This window comes from Aplidium turbinatum, chromosome 15 (assembly GCF_918807975.1).
Source record: "Aplidium turbinatum chromosome 15, kaAplTurb1.1, whole genome shotgun sequence".
In the NCBI taxonomy this organism is placed as follows: Eukaryota; Metazoa; Chordata; class Ascidiacea; order Aplousobranchia; family Polyclinidae; genus Aplidium; species Aplidium turbinatum.
This window is the reverse complement of record NC_137486.1, coordinates 7,330,329-7,347,774: the sequence shown is the minus strand read 5'-3', so window position 1 is coordinate 7,347,774 and position 17,446 is coordinate 7,330,329. Positions and strand designations below refer to the sequence as shown.

Sequence of the window (17,446 nt, the reverse complement as noted above, 5' to 3'; positions counted from 1 at the left end):
TTAAAATCTATTGTTTGAAAACCTTTCAGGCATCCTTACTAAAAAGTAGAGGCCCACTGTAGGGTAGGCCTTTTTTCGTTATATATTCAGAGTGCGATAATGTTTGCTTAAAGTATCATAATAGATTGGATTCGATATTTAAACTTTCAGAGAGCTGTTCGATTTATGCTTTAATCTGAAGACATTGCCTGTTAATCGAACTATTACAGTTTTTACTTATCCGTTTAATCTTACCATCATTCTTTTCTTGTTCACATATCTAGTAATTCAATCCAAAAGTACAGTGACATACGCAAAGACGGTGAGAGGTGATATTTCACCAACAGATAGCCTCTGCTACCTTAAACCTTATTCAGAAATACTTTCAGCAATCAAAAAATAAAGAGTCCAAATTGTAGATGCTACACTCATGTTCAGCAAACAATAACAATCGTTTCAAAAATTATACTATCTTCATCTTCAGTGCTATAAATGTGATAAATACAATGTAACAAAATGTAAAAAACGTAATACATTAGTGGTTTTCAACCAGGGTTCCGCAAGTTAACATTCTAAGGGTTCCACAAGTTTAGGAACGTCTAGTTCCACAAGTTTAGAAAGTCTAAGGGTTCCGCAAGTTTACATTCAAATCTGAGAGTCTATTTTATTATTATATGCATATTGTTTAAATATAATCAAATATTGATTAGGCTTGCCTCTATTAATAAATTTGCTACACTTTAACACGTCCGCTGCGATCTCGAATTTTCGTTGTTTTCTTGTGGTGCGATTACCTTTAACTTTCTCCTTTCAGCCAAATTTCGTCGACATGTTTTCTTCGCTTCAAGAAGTTCATTCAGACAGTTTAATCGTTTGTATACCGGTGGGTCAAATCGCCATGAACGTGTTAGAGGTCATTTTGTTTTGCCTGTATTAGGTTTCTTACAGTTTGTATTTTTATTGTACATAAATAAATTTGAACATGAGTAGTTTAATTTAATTTTATTAATCAAATGATGTTTTTTCATAAGGCAATTAAATTATTGAACAGAGGTTTCTCGAGCTTTTGGAATGTTTCATTGGGTTCCGTTCCACCAGAAAGGTTGAAAACCACTGCATAGCACTGAAGACAGCATAGTTTTCGAAACGTTTGTTTGCTGAACATGTGTTTAGTATCTACAATTTGGGCTCCTTACTTTTTGATTAGAGTATCCAGGCGTTCCAACCATTTTGCTCTTAAATTTCAGTAACTTTGTAGTAATTTACACACTGATTGAACAACTAATTAACCTTTGTCAACATTACGGAAAAGTAAAAAAAATAAATATACAGCAAATTTTCAAAAATCACCAGAAAGTCATTTTTGCGCTTCGTGCGTTGATCATACAGAAGAAGCGTGTTTTATCGTTTTGATTAGTAGCTCTGTTATCACGATAGTGGAAGACTTAAGTTAGCAAAAGTTTTCAAAACTTTATTACAAGCAATTTCCTCAAACTCTATTCTTTTTTGCCTCTTTGGAGCACAAGTTTTGCATTGTTCCTTCATAATAAACTCTTGCTAAGCTCGAAATACGGTTCACCCTCGGTTTTCAAGCAAAATTGTTTTACATTTCCAAAATCTAACACCAGTTTTATGTCACTGGTTTTCTGGTTGATAAGGGTATGCGAGTGTGCGATGTTTTAGCAGAACTTTTGCATAAGACGTTCTGCTCAACCAGTGGGTTTTCTAACAGTAGCGCTCTTTCGGTTGTGACGTGATAACATGACGATGGCAACATGAAAATAGCCACAAGTAAAAATTAATGAGAAATTGATTTCAAATAACCTAGGTTTTAAAAAGAAAAGCATTAAGCTGTTTCTAGAAACATGGCAGCTTTTCGAAAAGGTTTTAGCATCATCGGCGAGTATTTGACTTTTCAACAATATTTTTCTCCAAGAAAAGTTATTATGTGTCTTATCAATGTCTAGGGCCTAGGCTCTTCTTAATGCAGTATTGAAATAACGAGACTTCAGAGTTTAGTCAAGCAGTGAAGTGAAGAGAATATACAGTAAATAATAAAATACCTTGTTAATACATACAAACAAGAATGCAGTGTTTTTACTTGCAATTCCAAACATGAATGCATGTTGTTAGTCAGTGTTGATATAACCTACAAGAACATGCATTCATGTTTGTATGTATGTTAGTTAGTTACATTGAAGGCATATGTTGCTTTCTGTGGAGTTTGCAGGGTTGTCTTGAGAAGGGAATTCTCTTAGTTTGGAAACTGTTTCTTGTTTTAAAACAATTACTCATGGCCGGGACTGCGGGACATTAAAAAGGTCTCGAGCTTATAGCCAACATGCATAGTACAAGGAATGTGCATAAGCTTTTTTTACAATAAAAAACAAAATATATAACTTATTTGGCGGCTCTAATGCCCTTCTCGTGTACTGTGTACTTGTTGCCGGTTACAACATCGCAGATTGAAGTCAATGCAGCTGCATTAATGTTAGAAACGCGAGGTAAAATGTTGTTATTCAAAAAATAAATGCTGCGTTACAATCAAGATTGAAACTTACCTCCATTGCCCAAATCTAAAACGTTTGATATCGATTGTGTATGTACATACAGTAGCTAATATTTGGCTTTTTTTGTATAACATTGGGATATTTGTTGCAGGTAAAGTAAAATTTCAATCGGCGTTGTGACCTGCGTAGTGTGTTTATGTTATCTTAGTGGAGCAGAAAAATTGTTGCACGCAGCACTACGTCGTGCGTAAGATCGCTCGCAGCTGTCAGACGTTTATCAACGGAAATGTTTTGAGGAAAAAAATTACGTAAGCCGACAAAAACTTTAAGAAAAGTAATTTGGTCGATTAAAAGCTAAGATTGGTCGAATCGAATTCTTGTTTTCTGTAAAACAAAATAAAACGAAACTGCATTTAAAGAACTGCGGTTTAAAATGAAACTACATTCTTCCCAGTGGCATTTCTCTTTTGTGTTTGAACTTGCTTGAATCGACGATTTCCGCCGCATTTAATTTCTTGCACCATTTAAAACAGCCAAAGGCTTGATGTGGGTGCAATCCAACAGTCTTCAGTTTAACATCATCAAATCTTAGTGGGGGTTGTCAAACTTACCAACTAATGCTAATTTGGTCGGCCTATCGCTTGCTGTTGCCATTGCCCTAGCTAGAAAAACGGATACTATAAAGTTTGGATAAAAAATTAACAATTGGGTAACTTCGTGGATAACTGCAATGTTCTTTCCATGAATTACAAAGTAAAGGCAGAAAAATGTAAGTTTTTATTTTTTTTCCACTGACGTTTTACGCTGCATGATAATGCGCATCCTCACAGCGAATGACCTACCACATGAAACGTCGAAAACAGAGCATTTTTTTCTTTCTGGGTAGGCCATTTCTAAAAGCAGATACATGAAACATTTGACTCGGATGTTATCCCTAACATACTTTTATTTTAAATATAAATATCTTTGCCGACGTACCACAAATTAGTAAGTTTGTTTTATTAGGCTAACACCTTTTGTCGTTTTTTTTCAAACTTTGGCACTCTCTTCAGCTTTCAGCTAACTGGTGATAGAAGGCATTAATTTTAACATTACTTGAGGATTAGATTTAACTATTGTGTTATAAGCCTATACCAGACCAGGTGATTTTAAATTGCGTACACACTTGCAGGGATCAACATTGCCTTTCGATGACGCAAAACTGCAATCTACTTTCACTTCCTGCGGTAACGCTGACGTCATGCAATGCTGATTCAGATAAATGTTGTAATGTGTTCGGTCAAAGCTTACGTAAAACTTTTACTACGTTGTGCAGCCTATAAGCTTGTAGAAAGGAGCGCTCATGTGTGCAGATGCTATTTGTTTTGCCCACTATCAATGTTTATATTAGCAGGGAAATGTTTGTGTTAGTTTCTATTCAAGCTCAGGAGAGACCAAAGAAAAAGAGTGACCACTTTTGGGCAAGAACGCAAGTTAAAAATACAATTGTAGCCAATGGGGCTACGGTACTGTACTTAAAATCCCTATAATGTAGGCTACTGTATGGAAATTTTCCGCGCTTAAGTTTTCTCTGTTTTATTAAGTTTGATTTTTAAGATTTGGAGTTGAATGTACTAACATTGGATTATTCACCATTTAAGAAAATCTGCCGATTTAAGAAACCTACTTTGCGGAATAACTGTTTTTCTTATGTGCCAATTGTAATTCAATGATTAGAATCGCTGACGATTGACTCACTTTTTGATTCGTGCAAACTATTTCTCGATCATCTAATGACACAATTTGCATCATGTGCTGCTTAAAAGATCGGTTAATTCTTAATCCTCTGTTGATTTTTTTTTTCATATTTGATTCAAATCAATGTGGGTCAAAAGTGGAACACAACAATAAAGAAATTCAGCAAGATCTTCTTAATTGGTAACCCCTTGCAAAAGATAGATGGTTTCTTTATTTATTACCAATTTAAAGGTAACACTCAGCATCATAATTATGTTACTGTATTATACATACAATTCAGGCTTGTTCTTCCATTGGGAATTCGTTTCAGGCCTAAAACATTTGATAACGATGAACAATTTGCCTTAAGCCTGAAACGAATTTTATGCTCATCACTTTATGGTATAGATCTATTTAAAAATGAAATTACTCCAAAGTGTGGATGTTTTTCAGAAAAACGTTTGTCTGACAACGTAACTGCAGTGTTCTTTCCATGAATTAGAAAGTGAAAGCAGAAACATATAAGTTGTTTGCATTTTTCACTGACGTTTTGCGCAACATAACAATGCGCTTCCTTAGAGTGAATGACGTATAACATAAAACGTCAAACGTTTGTCCAACGTCTTAGACAGCAAATCAATAGTTTGACGTTGAATCAATGCAATATACGGTTGATTAGCTGCCTGGGATATACTGCAGACGGCAGTACGATGATGGAAAGAAGCGTTGTTGTGGGCTGATTGGTGTTTTGAAATAGTTTTGTATTTTCCCATCACCCTTACTGAAGAATTGCATATCTTTTGAAAATATCACATTGCAAATGATTGCAGTCAAAAAGTTTATTGCCATAACGTTATAAAACAAGATAGAGGTGAAAATGATGAAATCGACGTAAAAGAGGACTGATTTACTAGCTGGAATATGATGATGTTCTATTTTGAGCCCATTGCTACAGCACACAGTAGCCAACACTGCAAACACAAATTCAAAACAACAGGCAGCTGGAAGCAGCAAAGAAAAATGTGGTCATTGAGTTGGCATGTCATTAAACGTGCGCTGTAGCGGTGTCGAACTGACGTCTCATGAGCGTTGCGTGGAGATTCTTATCAATCGGCCACGCAACAGATGAGCAAAGGATGGTGTAGTCACTGTAGAGTAGACAAAGAAAACATAACAAAGAAAATGCACACAAAACTGCATTGTATATTTACAGTAAATCACACTTTGAAGAATCAATCGTAAAACAGATTAAATTTATTGGCCTAGCTTGTTAAAGTCTTCTTGCTTATGAAGCAGTAATTCAGGCAACATCTCCCAATTGCTGCAGCCAGTGCAATATCAAAGCGAATCATTACAGTGACGTTACGCGACTTGTAAAAGCACCATTGCTTCATGAGACTTCTTGAAAATCTACAATATAGTCTTAGTAGTACTTGTTTAATGTTTATGGTAAATATCGCAAAGTACGGAGTAAGCAAATAGTTTTGATTGGGTTTCCTTCTGTAAACTGTAACATCCATTTCAGCAATACGCTTGGCGTAACATGTTGCCTTGTAGTTTCATACAAAAATATTGCTGATATTGCAGCATAAACAGCATTTTCGTTTATTAGCTGACTTAGACATAGAGGCAACGATAAATTTATGCTAACGTGACAATTACACCACATTTAGCACATGTTAAATCAATGATGATGACACCATGCCTTTCCTATGTGGGGAACCTGAAGGCAATGTTACGCCAGAATTGAGCGCGAGGTTGTGCAAAGCATGAAATTGTTTACAGCGTGACAGCCATTACGCGGTATTGGACGACGTGGCGATATAAAACCAATGGTAAGTTGATTAATCAGTGACAGTCTCAGTTTGCTTAGTTTTACAGATAGCGGAATGAATTGCATTCGCTCGACCCTTGATATTTTCGTAGCAGCATTAAGTTGTTGTGTAGAAGGTATAGGTAAATTGTATGTAGCCTACCGCACAATATGCAAAATTGCACAAGTATAGCCTTTTGACTTACCGTAGTTTAGCTTGCAAATTAGTTTCAGAGTAAGCGATTGAAGTTTCTGTCTGCTTTAAGTATCATGAACAGCAGACAATAAAAAAAGAAAATACTATAAACTTTGTGTGTATAATCTTAGTGTTGAATGATGTTAACCGATTACGTTTGTAAAAATCCTTTTGTATACGATAGGCTTTTAGCTGCGTTGATGCAAGATCTTATGCGTCTTTTCAAAGTTTTAATACTTAAAAGTTGTAAAAAAAATAGTGAAAAGAAATGTTACAACAAAGTAAAAGTTAAAACTTTTGCTCAAAACTTTTAATGTGTGACAAATTATGCCAATCACACTATTGTCATAAATATAAGGTTTAGCATAAGATGATCGAAATATCGCTCAATTGAGATTCGACAATCTGGCATTGCACCGTATCAAATTTGTTGCTTAACAAATCATTCTACTTCTAGGCCACACCAAGTTCAGTGAGTGAAAATTCAGCCAGCAAAAGTTCCCTTGTTTGCATAGTTTTACTGTCTGGCGATGTTAAAACGATGTAAAAACGTAATTTTTTGCTGGCAAGGAACTTGAATCGATCTATTTTCGTTGTTTTAAAATATATTTGCGAAAACACACATGGCATGAAGTTAAAGTTTGAACGCAATGTTGATTAGTCTGAAAATAAGCTCGATTACTAGAAAGAGTTTAATTTGTCTGTCTGAGAGAAACGACAGGTTTTGGATGACGTCACAATTGAGAATTGCTCTTTGGAAAACGTTCATGTCTGGGTTTTTTTAAGCGAGTGGTTTTTCGTTATTCTAAAGTGCAAACACAGCTTATTTTCGATGAGGGAGAATACATCTGACTTTGTCATGATTAATTTGTTGTATTTCATGAAAACAAAAATGCTATTAGTCGCAGAATACTGTTGTTTTAATTGTAGTGACCACATTGTACTTTGCACTGCAATTACATATTGGTGAGTAATTTGATCTGTTTCGTTTTCTTATCAAGCAACATTGTTGTTTCCTAGATAGCAAATCAGTTATTTTTTTACATTGATTCAACGTCTGCAGCCGTTGTGAAAAACGACTGATTTGCTGCCTGGGATTGCTCTTATGTGATCGGTTAGTAAGATCGTTCAAGTCAACAAAACCAGGCATTTTTTCTTCTAATAGCGACGTTGAAAAAGAAAGTTTTGCTAGCTGGGGTATTGCAGGTTGCAGTGTAATATCAAACACCAAAAACTGTAGAAATAACAATTCACTAAGTCGGTACTATCAAAGTAAGAAAGTTACTAAATTCGGTTAGCTATCAGCCAATATTTAGCAAAAGCCTAGTGAGAGTTTGCCACAAACAAGTTTTGGCATATGTTTCCAGGATATGGCGGTAGCATAACATTCCTGTTTGTTTTGTTTTGATTTTAGTTTGTTGACTCATGAGTTCGTGAATAAAGTTTTAGAAAAAGAAAGTGTCAGTACGCCACGAGTCACAGACCGCTTTTCAGTTTTCAGCATGTTGCGTTTCTGATTTTTAGTGGAATTTTCAAAAAGGTTTACTTGGGGTTAGAGAGTGAAACCTTATAGCCACTCGTTGCAGCACCAGATCTACTTTTTCTACGTGAGTTCTTTTATCGTGAAAAGGTTTTGAGTTTAGTTCAAATTTGTTATCTATCTTTAAAGTTTGATTTAAATAATTGTCTTAAATGATTCCTCATTGGTTATGCAGTAGGCCAAGATCGGAGAAAATGAATTTGGAGAGCACTTGTGCAAACCTCTGACGTTTGGGTATTTTGCGTGTGGCTAAAAAACAACCATAAACTTGAGTGTTACTCTCAAAAAAGTTTTGCTGTCTCGCCAAAGGCGTTTACTTAAATAGCCCATTTACCATCAAACGTACACGTCTTGCGATGTCTGTGACGTCAAGAAAACTTTACGTAGTCAATCAGACGCACACGCAACAGCCAGGTACGGATGAATAAGCGAAGTTTTTCCATTTCAGTTATTTATTATATTCAAGAAAGTTGTTTAAAAGTTTTAGACATCAATTTCTGATAAATCTGCATTTGCAGCATGAGCTTTGAAATGAAGCAATGCACAGGAGGTTGGACAACAGCAACAAGTTCAGTAATACATGATTGATTAGATGTGTTGTTAGCAGGGGCGTAGTCAGGAAATTCAAGGGGGAGGAGGGGAAAATAAGTATTTTTGCACATGTCAGTGAGGGTTGCAACGAGTTGGCGAAAGCGAAGTATTCAAAAGAGATCTGGGGGACCAGAAGGTAAAATGTTTATTAAAAGTATTTTTCTGGGGGGGGGGAGAACAATTGACTACGCTCCTGGTTGTTAGCATTTTGTTGCAATAAACCTGTTGAGGATTTCACTAAGAGCATTGAGTAATATTTGACATCGTGAAAAATAAGCACAAGAAGTGCCTTAGTTGTACACGACAAACTAAAGTCTTCCAAAGCTTTGTAAAGATTCGGTAAAACTAACAGTTTTGAACAAAAGGTTTCTTGTAGGCTACTATACTATATTTTTACAGTTTGCTGATTGTATAATCAGAAGTAAGCTGACTTTGCTACATCAGATAAAGCTTAAGCCAACTGAATGTCACGTTTTGGCCTTTTTAAGTCACATTTTACATAAACAGCAAGCAAAAGTTTACATCGTTGAAGCGGTGTTAAAAGAGCGGTTAGTGATACTGCTGCGATAAAGGTTATGTGGCAACTTCCACATGTATCCGTTTTGTGAGCATATTGCAACTTGCGTGCTATGCCTGTTACCAAAATCTCGAAGCTTTCGTGTTGTTCAGAGGTCAAGCGATCGAAATAATTGTCATATAATCTCATATCACTGAGCAAGATAGGTATGCATGTTATGGCGTTGACAGAGATTCCAGTGGGTACTTTTAGACCCAGGAATTACTTTAGGGGCCTATGACCTTCCAAGTGGCCCGGGACGTGAACATAGAAGTGTCTTAATTTGGGGCGGAGAATCCTATTGGTACTGGGCACATACCATTCTCTCAACGGCCATGTGTTCTTGTAAACAGCATTAATTTGATTCGACAAAGAATTATAGGCCTAAGTATTCCGTAGGCTCGATTACGTTATGCGCAGTGCTAGAACTGCTTATTGGCTCTTGGCGCAGTGATTGGGTTCAAGGTTTGCGTCATCATTTGCTGGCGCTTTTGCCTTTTGGAAGCGGCTTTCTTAAAATACTAACAGAAAGTTGACGCTTTGTTTCTCAGTTTTATTCGGTGTGAAATGTAGTCTGGACGGTCTTTACGTTTTGTTATTGTTTGTTTATTTGAATGAAATGTTCATGTAAAAGTCTACTTCAAATCTCGGTCCAGAAGACCTCTATTCTACTGTAAATACAAGAAACGTTGGTGATGGTATGATAGGTCTGCAGGAAAGAGAAAGGGTCATACGCAAAACAGTTCTTTAGTGGCCGCCTTGAGGGGCGCTCCACTAAGTCAGCCAACTTGCTCCTTTCAGTAAGACTGTCGCTTACTACACTGGTTTACAAGAGACTTGAAGAGCAACTGGTTCACGCAAGGCCAAGATTCCGATACGCCTCAGTTTCTGTCAGTGCATCTATTACAACAGGGTTAATTCCAGGTCAGGTCACCTTCTACAGGCTATAAACTTTTTTTGGTTAGCAGTTGGTTGGTTGGTTTTGAATCTTTATCCTCGGACTGACAAAGCCTTGATAGGTTTATTCCTGGTAGTTTCGCATACTTGTAAAGGCTCTTGACGCAGAGCCGGTTACCGAGATTGACAGAGTGAAATTTCCGCTTGTGTTAAGGTGAGTCGTAGTAAAATGAGCGCGTATTAAAGTAAGATAATATAAAAAGTGGTCTAACCCAGAATAAATTGTACGAAAAGATTCTTTAGCTGTTTGGTATGAACTTGCGGTGCAAGCTCAATCAATCACCCCCACCCTTGGCGTGTTTTATGGGTTTTTTGCTCATATAGCTCCAACTTCACTTTTCTCAATAAGCATTCATTGTTTCGCAATCATGAAACGTCAATAATACGTTTAACTTGCGTTGTCAACAAAACGCTAGGTCGATTAAACTCATGCTGGGATGAAAAATACGCTTACGCAACAAACCAACTTGTGTACTCAGCGAGAGGTGAATCGAAGTTGTTCCAGATTGTTTTTATTTTCACAATGACCGCAATCTGTTTGTTGGGCTTTGATCACAATTAAAACGAAGGTGATTCAAGTTTGTTGATGAAAAATAGACAGGAGAAAAACTATCTGCTGAAAACCACGCTCTGTTTGCCTTTCTGTATTCTCACAATCAAGTTGAACCCGAATGCCGTGGGGAAATTCCCCTGTGACACAGCAGAACTTAGCGTTTGAGCAGAGAAAGTAAACAGCGTAATGTGTGATTCATTCAACAACAAGTTTTTCTTAATGTTATTATTTGTTAGTTTATTTGGAGCATGTGTAATCAATATATATCAGACAAAATGCGCTTGTCTTTAGCAGTGAGTAGTTTCCTTTGCCTCAGCTGGGAGCATATTTTAGCCTAGGGCTAATAGAATATATTCAGTGTATCTGCATAGAGACTTTAAATCCATTGCTACAAACTTAGACACTAGATGCAGTGAAATAGGCCTGTTTGATGAAACATGTTTGTTTTTCCAGAACCGTTATCAAATATACAGAATGCGAAATTAAGAAGCAATTGTTACTTTTATTGCAATTGACGATGCTTGGTGTACAACTAGCTGCCGGGAGCCGTTTTTTTACATTTAGTACTTGACTCCTGGAATTGTTATTAATTGGATATTGCAGAATAAGCTACATTTATAATTCACAGTCAGGAAACGATATTAAGGAATGTCTGTTCGCAAAGTCTTGCATCACACCAGTGTGACTAAAAACGGCGTCAAATTGCTTTCTGTATTATTTACGTCTCTTGTTTTCATCTCGAAAACACAAATAACTAAATTTTGCTTCAAAAGTTGTTCGAAATAATCTTATTTCCAACAGTTATAAAACAAGGTGTAAAGACTGTAGCCTACACGAAAGTTTTTTCGAGTGTCACACCTACGATCTGCTTGTTATCAAAGAACTAGCAATAAATCGCCATGTTGTAAGTAAGGTATTTTAGCCTACACAGCTCACTACTCAGTTGCAAATCAGCAATATAGACCACGAATGTAGGCTTAACAGCTTGTTACTTCTGCAATAACATTATCATTTGCAGACTATGACATTGAAATGCATTGTATTCAGGTATATAGATTTTAAAATGATTTTATTTGTTTACAGAAATTGCAATAAACATTGTTTCAAGTGTTATATTTTCTGCTTTGAGTCTAAAAGCTATGAGTTCTCCGGTTGTCAGACTACGAAGTAAACATGGGAACAACAATCTGCCATTACCCAACGCTGCCACTACTCTTGGGTTTCCTGCTACTCCAGGATCCTACGTGGTCGTATCACCTGTGCTAGTCCCGTATGTTCAAGCGCCAGTACGGTACGTGAAATGCAAGCCTAAGAAGGGAATTGAAAAACTTTTGTCCCCTCCTGCGAAAGTGAGGTACGTGCCTGCGTACACGTGCACAACCATACAGCCGCAATACGTTTATTACAACAAAAACTGCCCAACACAAGTGCCGGTGGCCAATGTTGGAGTTCCATATGCGATGACAATCAACAAAAATTCTGCTGCCTTAAATCGTGGCTATGTGTCTGCACTGACCCAAGCATCAACGTACATTGAACAACAAGATATAAACACAACATCACACTCTGTTTTGAACCCTTTGAGCCGACCGTACACTCCCACAAAGCGTTCAACAAAACAGTTGGTTGGTAATCTGAAGAATGATTCAGTGAAAGAGATGTCTTACCAGATGCGCCTTAATTCCGGTCGCTCCTCTCCTGATCTTAGTTTTGATGACTCCATGAGCGATGTGACCAGCAGAGGTCCGACTCCGTTGGATGGTATGTGCCTCAGCTGTAGAAGAATGAAAGCATATCATTCAAGTGATGTGGACAGTGGAGTTGAAGGAGAGAGTGACGAGGAAGCATGGTGTAGTTGCTACAAAAGTTACAAAGAACCTTGCTCTTGCAATGACAACAAGTATTCACCAACAAAGAATGAAGAAGAAGAGTATCCAAATCTACTTCCGGACTTGTCTAAAGTAAATCAGAGCAAACTTTCTCAAAATTCATCCGACTTGGTCGATTTTCTATGCGCCCATCTCGCCTCTCACGAGTGGCGAACCGTAGCGAGAGAACTTGGTATCAGTGATGTCATAATACAGAGCGTCGAGTATGACGTATACGAGAGTTTTCGTGAAGAGATGAAATTCGTCTTTTCGCTTTGGATTCGCTCTCAAAAGTCACAGACGCACGAGGAAAATTGTCTTCAGATGGAGAGAGCGTTTGTTGAAATCGGACGGTCAGACTTGGTTGGAAAACTGTCGTCTCATAAGAATGTTTGATCATGCAGTTGCCTTTAGTGCTGTTTTGGTATTTCTTGTCAAAATTCCAGTACTTTGAATTGCACCGAATCACGTTTTTTGTTACTTGATTTCTGTTTTGCCTTACGACCTTGAGCCTTGTGGATACATGTAAATGGATTGCTATGGAATTTGGTTTATTTATCCTATTTTTAGGTGTTTGTATTTATTTTTGTAAGTAATTTTTTGTAATATAGTTACCTTATTTCACGTCAAATTACTGTAAAAATTGTGAATTCATTGGTCGGAACGTGAAAGGCAAGTTTGTGCCCAGACAGAAAAATCCGCCATTTTTATTGGTTCAACGCCAACGATTCTACGTCTGTAGACGTTAGATCAATGTAAAATGGACAGATTTTGCTGTCTGGGGGTGTTCAATATGTTGATCGCTTCCCTCATTATTTAACATTGCCAGCCTATTACTCACTAGTCAGTCGGACAGGAGATCATTTGTCGTATAATAAATTCATGCAGAAAATATCAGTCTATTTCGGTGTAGGACGTTGAAAGCAAATCAAAGAAAACTTGATTTGTCAAGCTCTTCATACAGGTTCGCAATCTTGTGCTGTCATACTGTAAGTCATAGATTACGCAACAACTTCACATTAAAAACAATAGTATAATAAGAAAGGGATATTATGCCATTTTCCAATTATTGCTTTGTAGTAGACTTTAGCATTTGCAAGAAAGCCACGCTTTCGATAAAAGTAGACTCGCTCAAAGACATTTTCACAAAACGTTTTACCGGAAATCAACTGCTGTATTGTTTCTGCGTCATATCAAGATAATTAACAAAAATTATTTTGGTGTTTTCAAATGGTAGAAGCCATAAATGGGTAGTTACATTTTTTTTGTCAGAAAATTTCCAACTCATAGGAAAATTGTCACAATAAATAAAATTTTATTAAATGAAAAAACTCAAGATTTCCCCGAATAAAAAAATGTCATATCTAATGTAATACGACAAAAATATTCTGCAGTTTGCCTAAAAACTCAAAGTAGTGGAGTGCAAAAACAAAGCGATTTATACGGAGATGACAATAGCTGAAATATATAAAAGTTTGGTTTGGCTTTGAACCTTTATTCTCGGGCTGACAAAGCCTTGATAAATTATTCCTGGTAATTTCGCATACTTGTAGAGTGTAGACTGTAGAGGCTTTCGACGCAGGGCCCGTTGCCGAGATTGACAGAGTGAAGTTTCCGGTTGTTTAAGTGTTGTTGCCTGAGAATTATTCCATCCATTAGGTGCCGCTGAATGGAGAACAGTCTTTAGAATGCGTTGCTCAAGCGCACATATCGAGAGTCGAACCAGCGCCGCTTGGTCTTAAAGCTTCTTCGTTCACGAAGTCATGCCCAAACGAACTGAGCTATCCGGGCGGACTAAAAATTGTTCTGTAACTGAGGTTGAAAAGATATAAAGATATGGTATTCGCTCCACCTACAAAATATCTCTTGTACTGAAAACGAAAAGTTTCATTCAGCCTTCTTCGCTTGTATTTGTCAGGCTAGTTTATAGGATAGTGATGTTTTGTCTTCCTTTCGCAGCTTGTGTAGCAGACCGTGCAGACTTGCGTTGTATTGACACTATTACTCGGTAATGCACTGGGTTCAAATACTTTGCGTGTCACTCAAATACTTTGCGTGTCACTTGTTTCTCACCCTAGAGGCCCAGGCAACAAATTCACCATTTTTTACACTGATTCAAGGTCTGTAGACCTTTTAACAATTTAACATCTGCTGACGTTGAATCAATGTAAAAAACGGTTGCTTTGCTGTCTGGGTTCATGGTCTTTTACATATGTGTAACTGCATTTACATATGTGTAACTGCAGACAACACAAAAGCTATAAGTTCGCGCTCTTCGTTTTCCTTGGAGCCCATGTTCAAAGTCTAAGCTATCGTTATGGAGATCACCAAACACGGGTTAAAAGGGGTGACTTATGAAGTCGATGTTTAATTTTCTGTTGATGTTGTTGATCACTTTGAACTGCTGAGATGAAAGTTCAAATCTTACGTTAAAAACTTAATTGTCCTGAAAATTTGTCAATCATGAAGGGCATGACCCAGTTTATCCTAAAGCTATATTACGGATGGTAGAATCTAAGTTAATTTACTCCACTTACATGATACGAGCTAATCTTGAAATGCAGAAATCAACATTGGTTTGACTAAATTTTAGTTATTCTAACTATGCTATTATATGTTACCTTTTATACCTTACATTCAGAGGTAGGCACTGGGCAGTAGCGCGCTACTTTTTTGGTATGTAAGTTACATCTTAGTTTACATTATAGGCCTACCTTATACATTCACACTATACATTATGATTATACCTTACATTATATCTTACCTTACATTTATACCTTGGCTAAGCACCAACTTAGCTTCTCTGCTTTTGCTTTGCCCGGTTTTCCTGTCAAGAGCATGCAAATAAAAGTTGTTAAATTTTTCATGCAATGTTTAGGATCAAAATGTATCCATTCAAGTTCATTGCAAATTTCACAAACTAATGTTGATGATATTTTTATGAATGCACATTGTAGATTTAAAATTGATATTTAGCCTACGACATGCCGCAATTTTTCATCACATGATATCTACTGTATATCATCTATTTAAATTAATTTCGAAATGACTCTTAAAGGCAGGGGCTCCGGACACTTCCTGAGAGTGGGGGGGTCATTTAAGCAAGGGCGGGAACGATGTTTTGACATCGACCGGGGCTTATTGGATTATCGCATCACATATACTTCTGGAAAGTCGCTCTCCAGACCCCGTTCGCATTACTGAAAGCTTCAGTTTCTTATACAGCGTCTTAGGCTGCATGTTTCGCGTCGAAGGCGCAAAATTTTTGCCTTTCAGCACGATTTAAAATCGAAAAATTCTTTCAACAAAGCTGAAATCGCGAGCAAAAGCTTTTTAACATTTGCCACATTTGTTTGAGGTTTTGAGACAATTTTGACTGGAAGAGGGGACGTACGCAAAATCCCTCTCTGTATTCTTCCTTGACTCAAGTCCTCCAAATTTTGCACTTCAGACGCTAAAAGGTTAGATTTAAAAGGCCAAAAGCGTTAAGGTCAAAGCTATAATCTATAAAACTACAGCACGACAACCTGTGCCATAACATCCACATTGAAATGAAACGTTTCAGCATCTAGGGTTAGGCCTACATTCAACTCAGAAAAAAAAAGCTAAACTACATTAACTTTTACAAGAACTGAAAATAAGGAGACATCTTGATCGATACTACAGGAAGGCCTACCATCTGCGCCGTATAAGAAATAACACTAAACAAAAATGTCATAACACCCAGGTAATGCCTTGTGCCAAAATCTCACAAAAACTACAAAGAAATAACATTATAAACGAACACCTCAACTTAAACAACACACTGTGTGCACTTTGCTTCCATTCTAAGCAGAACAGTCAGAAGTCGTCAAAGACTTTAAATCTTTGCATTGTTGAAAAAAAATTCTTTGCAGATTTCATCTGCACTTAGTTCATCCAAATACACTTAATGGGCATGGTAGGCCTACATGGCAATGAAATTGAGTCTTGAAGCAGTCATTGTGCTTCGGAGCCATGTTTTAAGCGGCGTAGCGAGCTAAACGATCTTTCAGCTTCTGCAGAAGAAGGGCCATTGACCAATAGCAATTTTACAAGTTTTTCCACACTGGCATAAAACTCTTTGACAATAATAGGCCTAAGTCCCATTAACTTGTTTCGAACATCGCACACATACTTGATCGGCCCAAATTTCTGATGGAAGTGGCTTAAATCTTGGCCCAAAATTTTCACATCAAAGCCATATCGTTCCAACGCTGTAACAACACTGTCGTTGACTGTGCCAGATACTAAAACTTCAAGCATTTGGTGAGGCCTTGCACTATGCTGTCAATAGATGCACAGAACTGCCTTCTGTAATGAGAAGCGAGGTCATGGGAAGCACTTTGCTCACAGCGCTTTCTTGAAATTTGGACTTTAGCTAAGCCTAAGCTATCTACTTGCCGCTGAAATTCCTTGTATAACTGCATAAATTGTTCTTCATTTCTAAGACTCTGGTAATTAGGGGGAGGCTGGGGTGCATTGGAACACAGGGACGTATGGAACAGTCGAATTCCCCTTTTTTTCTTTAACTTTTAAAACCATTCAAGCATGACAGTGGCTTCATTGCTAAGTTGCTCACCACATGTTCTGTTTTGGTAGCTGACATGCGCTGAGGTAGGGTGCTGTTGATCAAAATGTGTTTCTGACTAGTTCAAGTAAATTGCAGTTTATTCAAAATAAACTTAGTTACAGAATATTCAGCGAAGGAAAAATTGTCCCACCTATGAAACTAAGAACGTAGGGATACTAGCAAGCTTGTGTGAAACAGTTTTCTCAACAGGTTAGAAAACAAGTGAGCTACCGCCATTTTTGTTAAAAAATTTGCCTTGGGGTGGATTGGAACAAAAATGTTTGTCTGCATTGGAACACGTTCCAATGCTCCCCAACATATTGTATCTGTTAGTTATAAATAAAACAGTCTGCTTGCAGGAAACATAAAGATATTAAAGCCAGGTTCATATTATTGTCATAGGTTAGGCCTACATTCAAGTAGGCTACGAGTAGCCTACGGACTTGATTCCATCTCAAGTTGGCTACAGTTTTAAGTAGGCTTTTTAGACTTGAACTCGCACCTAATCTCTCGTAGCTTACTCGTTGGTTAAAGAGTTTACCTAACAATGGTTACCCTTACACTAGAGAGTGTAAG

The 17,446-nt window shown here is 37.3% G+C and overlaps 1 protein-coding gene across 1 annotated transcript; it reads left to right on the top strand.

Moving 5' to 3' along the window:
- Positions 1-10,970: 10,970 nt before the first annotated feature.
- On the top strand, positions 10,971-13,201 carry LOC145784829 (uncharacterized). Its single transcript, XM_082596670.1, has one exon. The coding sequence runs from the start codon at positions 11,551-11,553 to the stop codon at positions 12,673-12,675; it is 1,125 nt and encodes a 374-aa protein (XP_082452796.1). The 5' UTR covers positions 10,971-11,550; the 3' UTR covers positions 12,676-13,201.
- Positions 13,202-17,446: the final 4,245 nt, after the last annotated feature.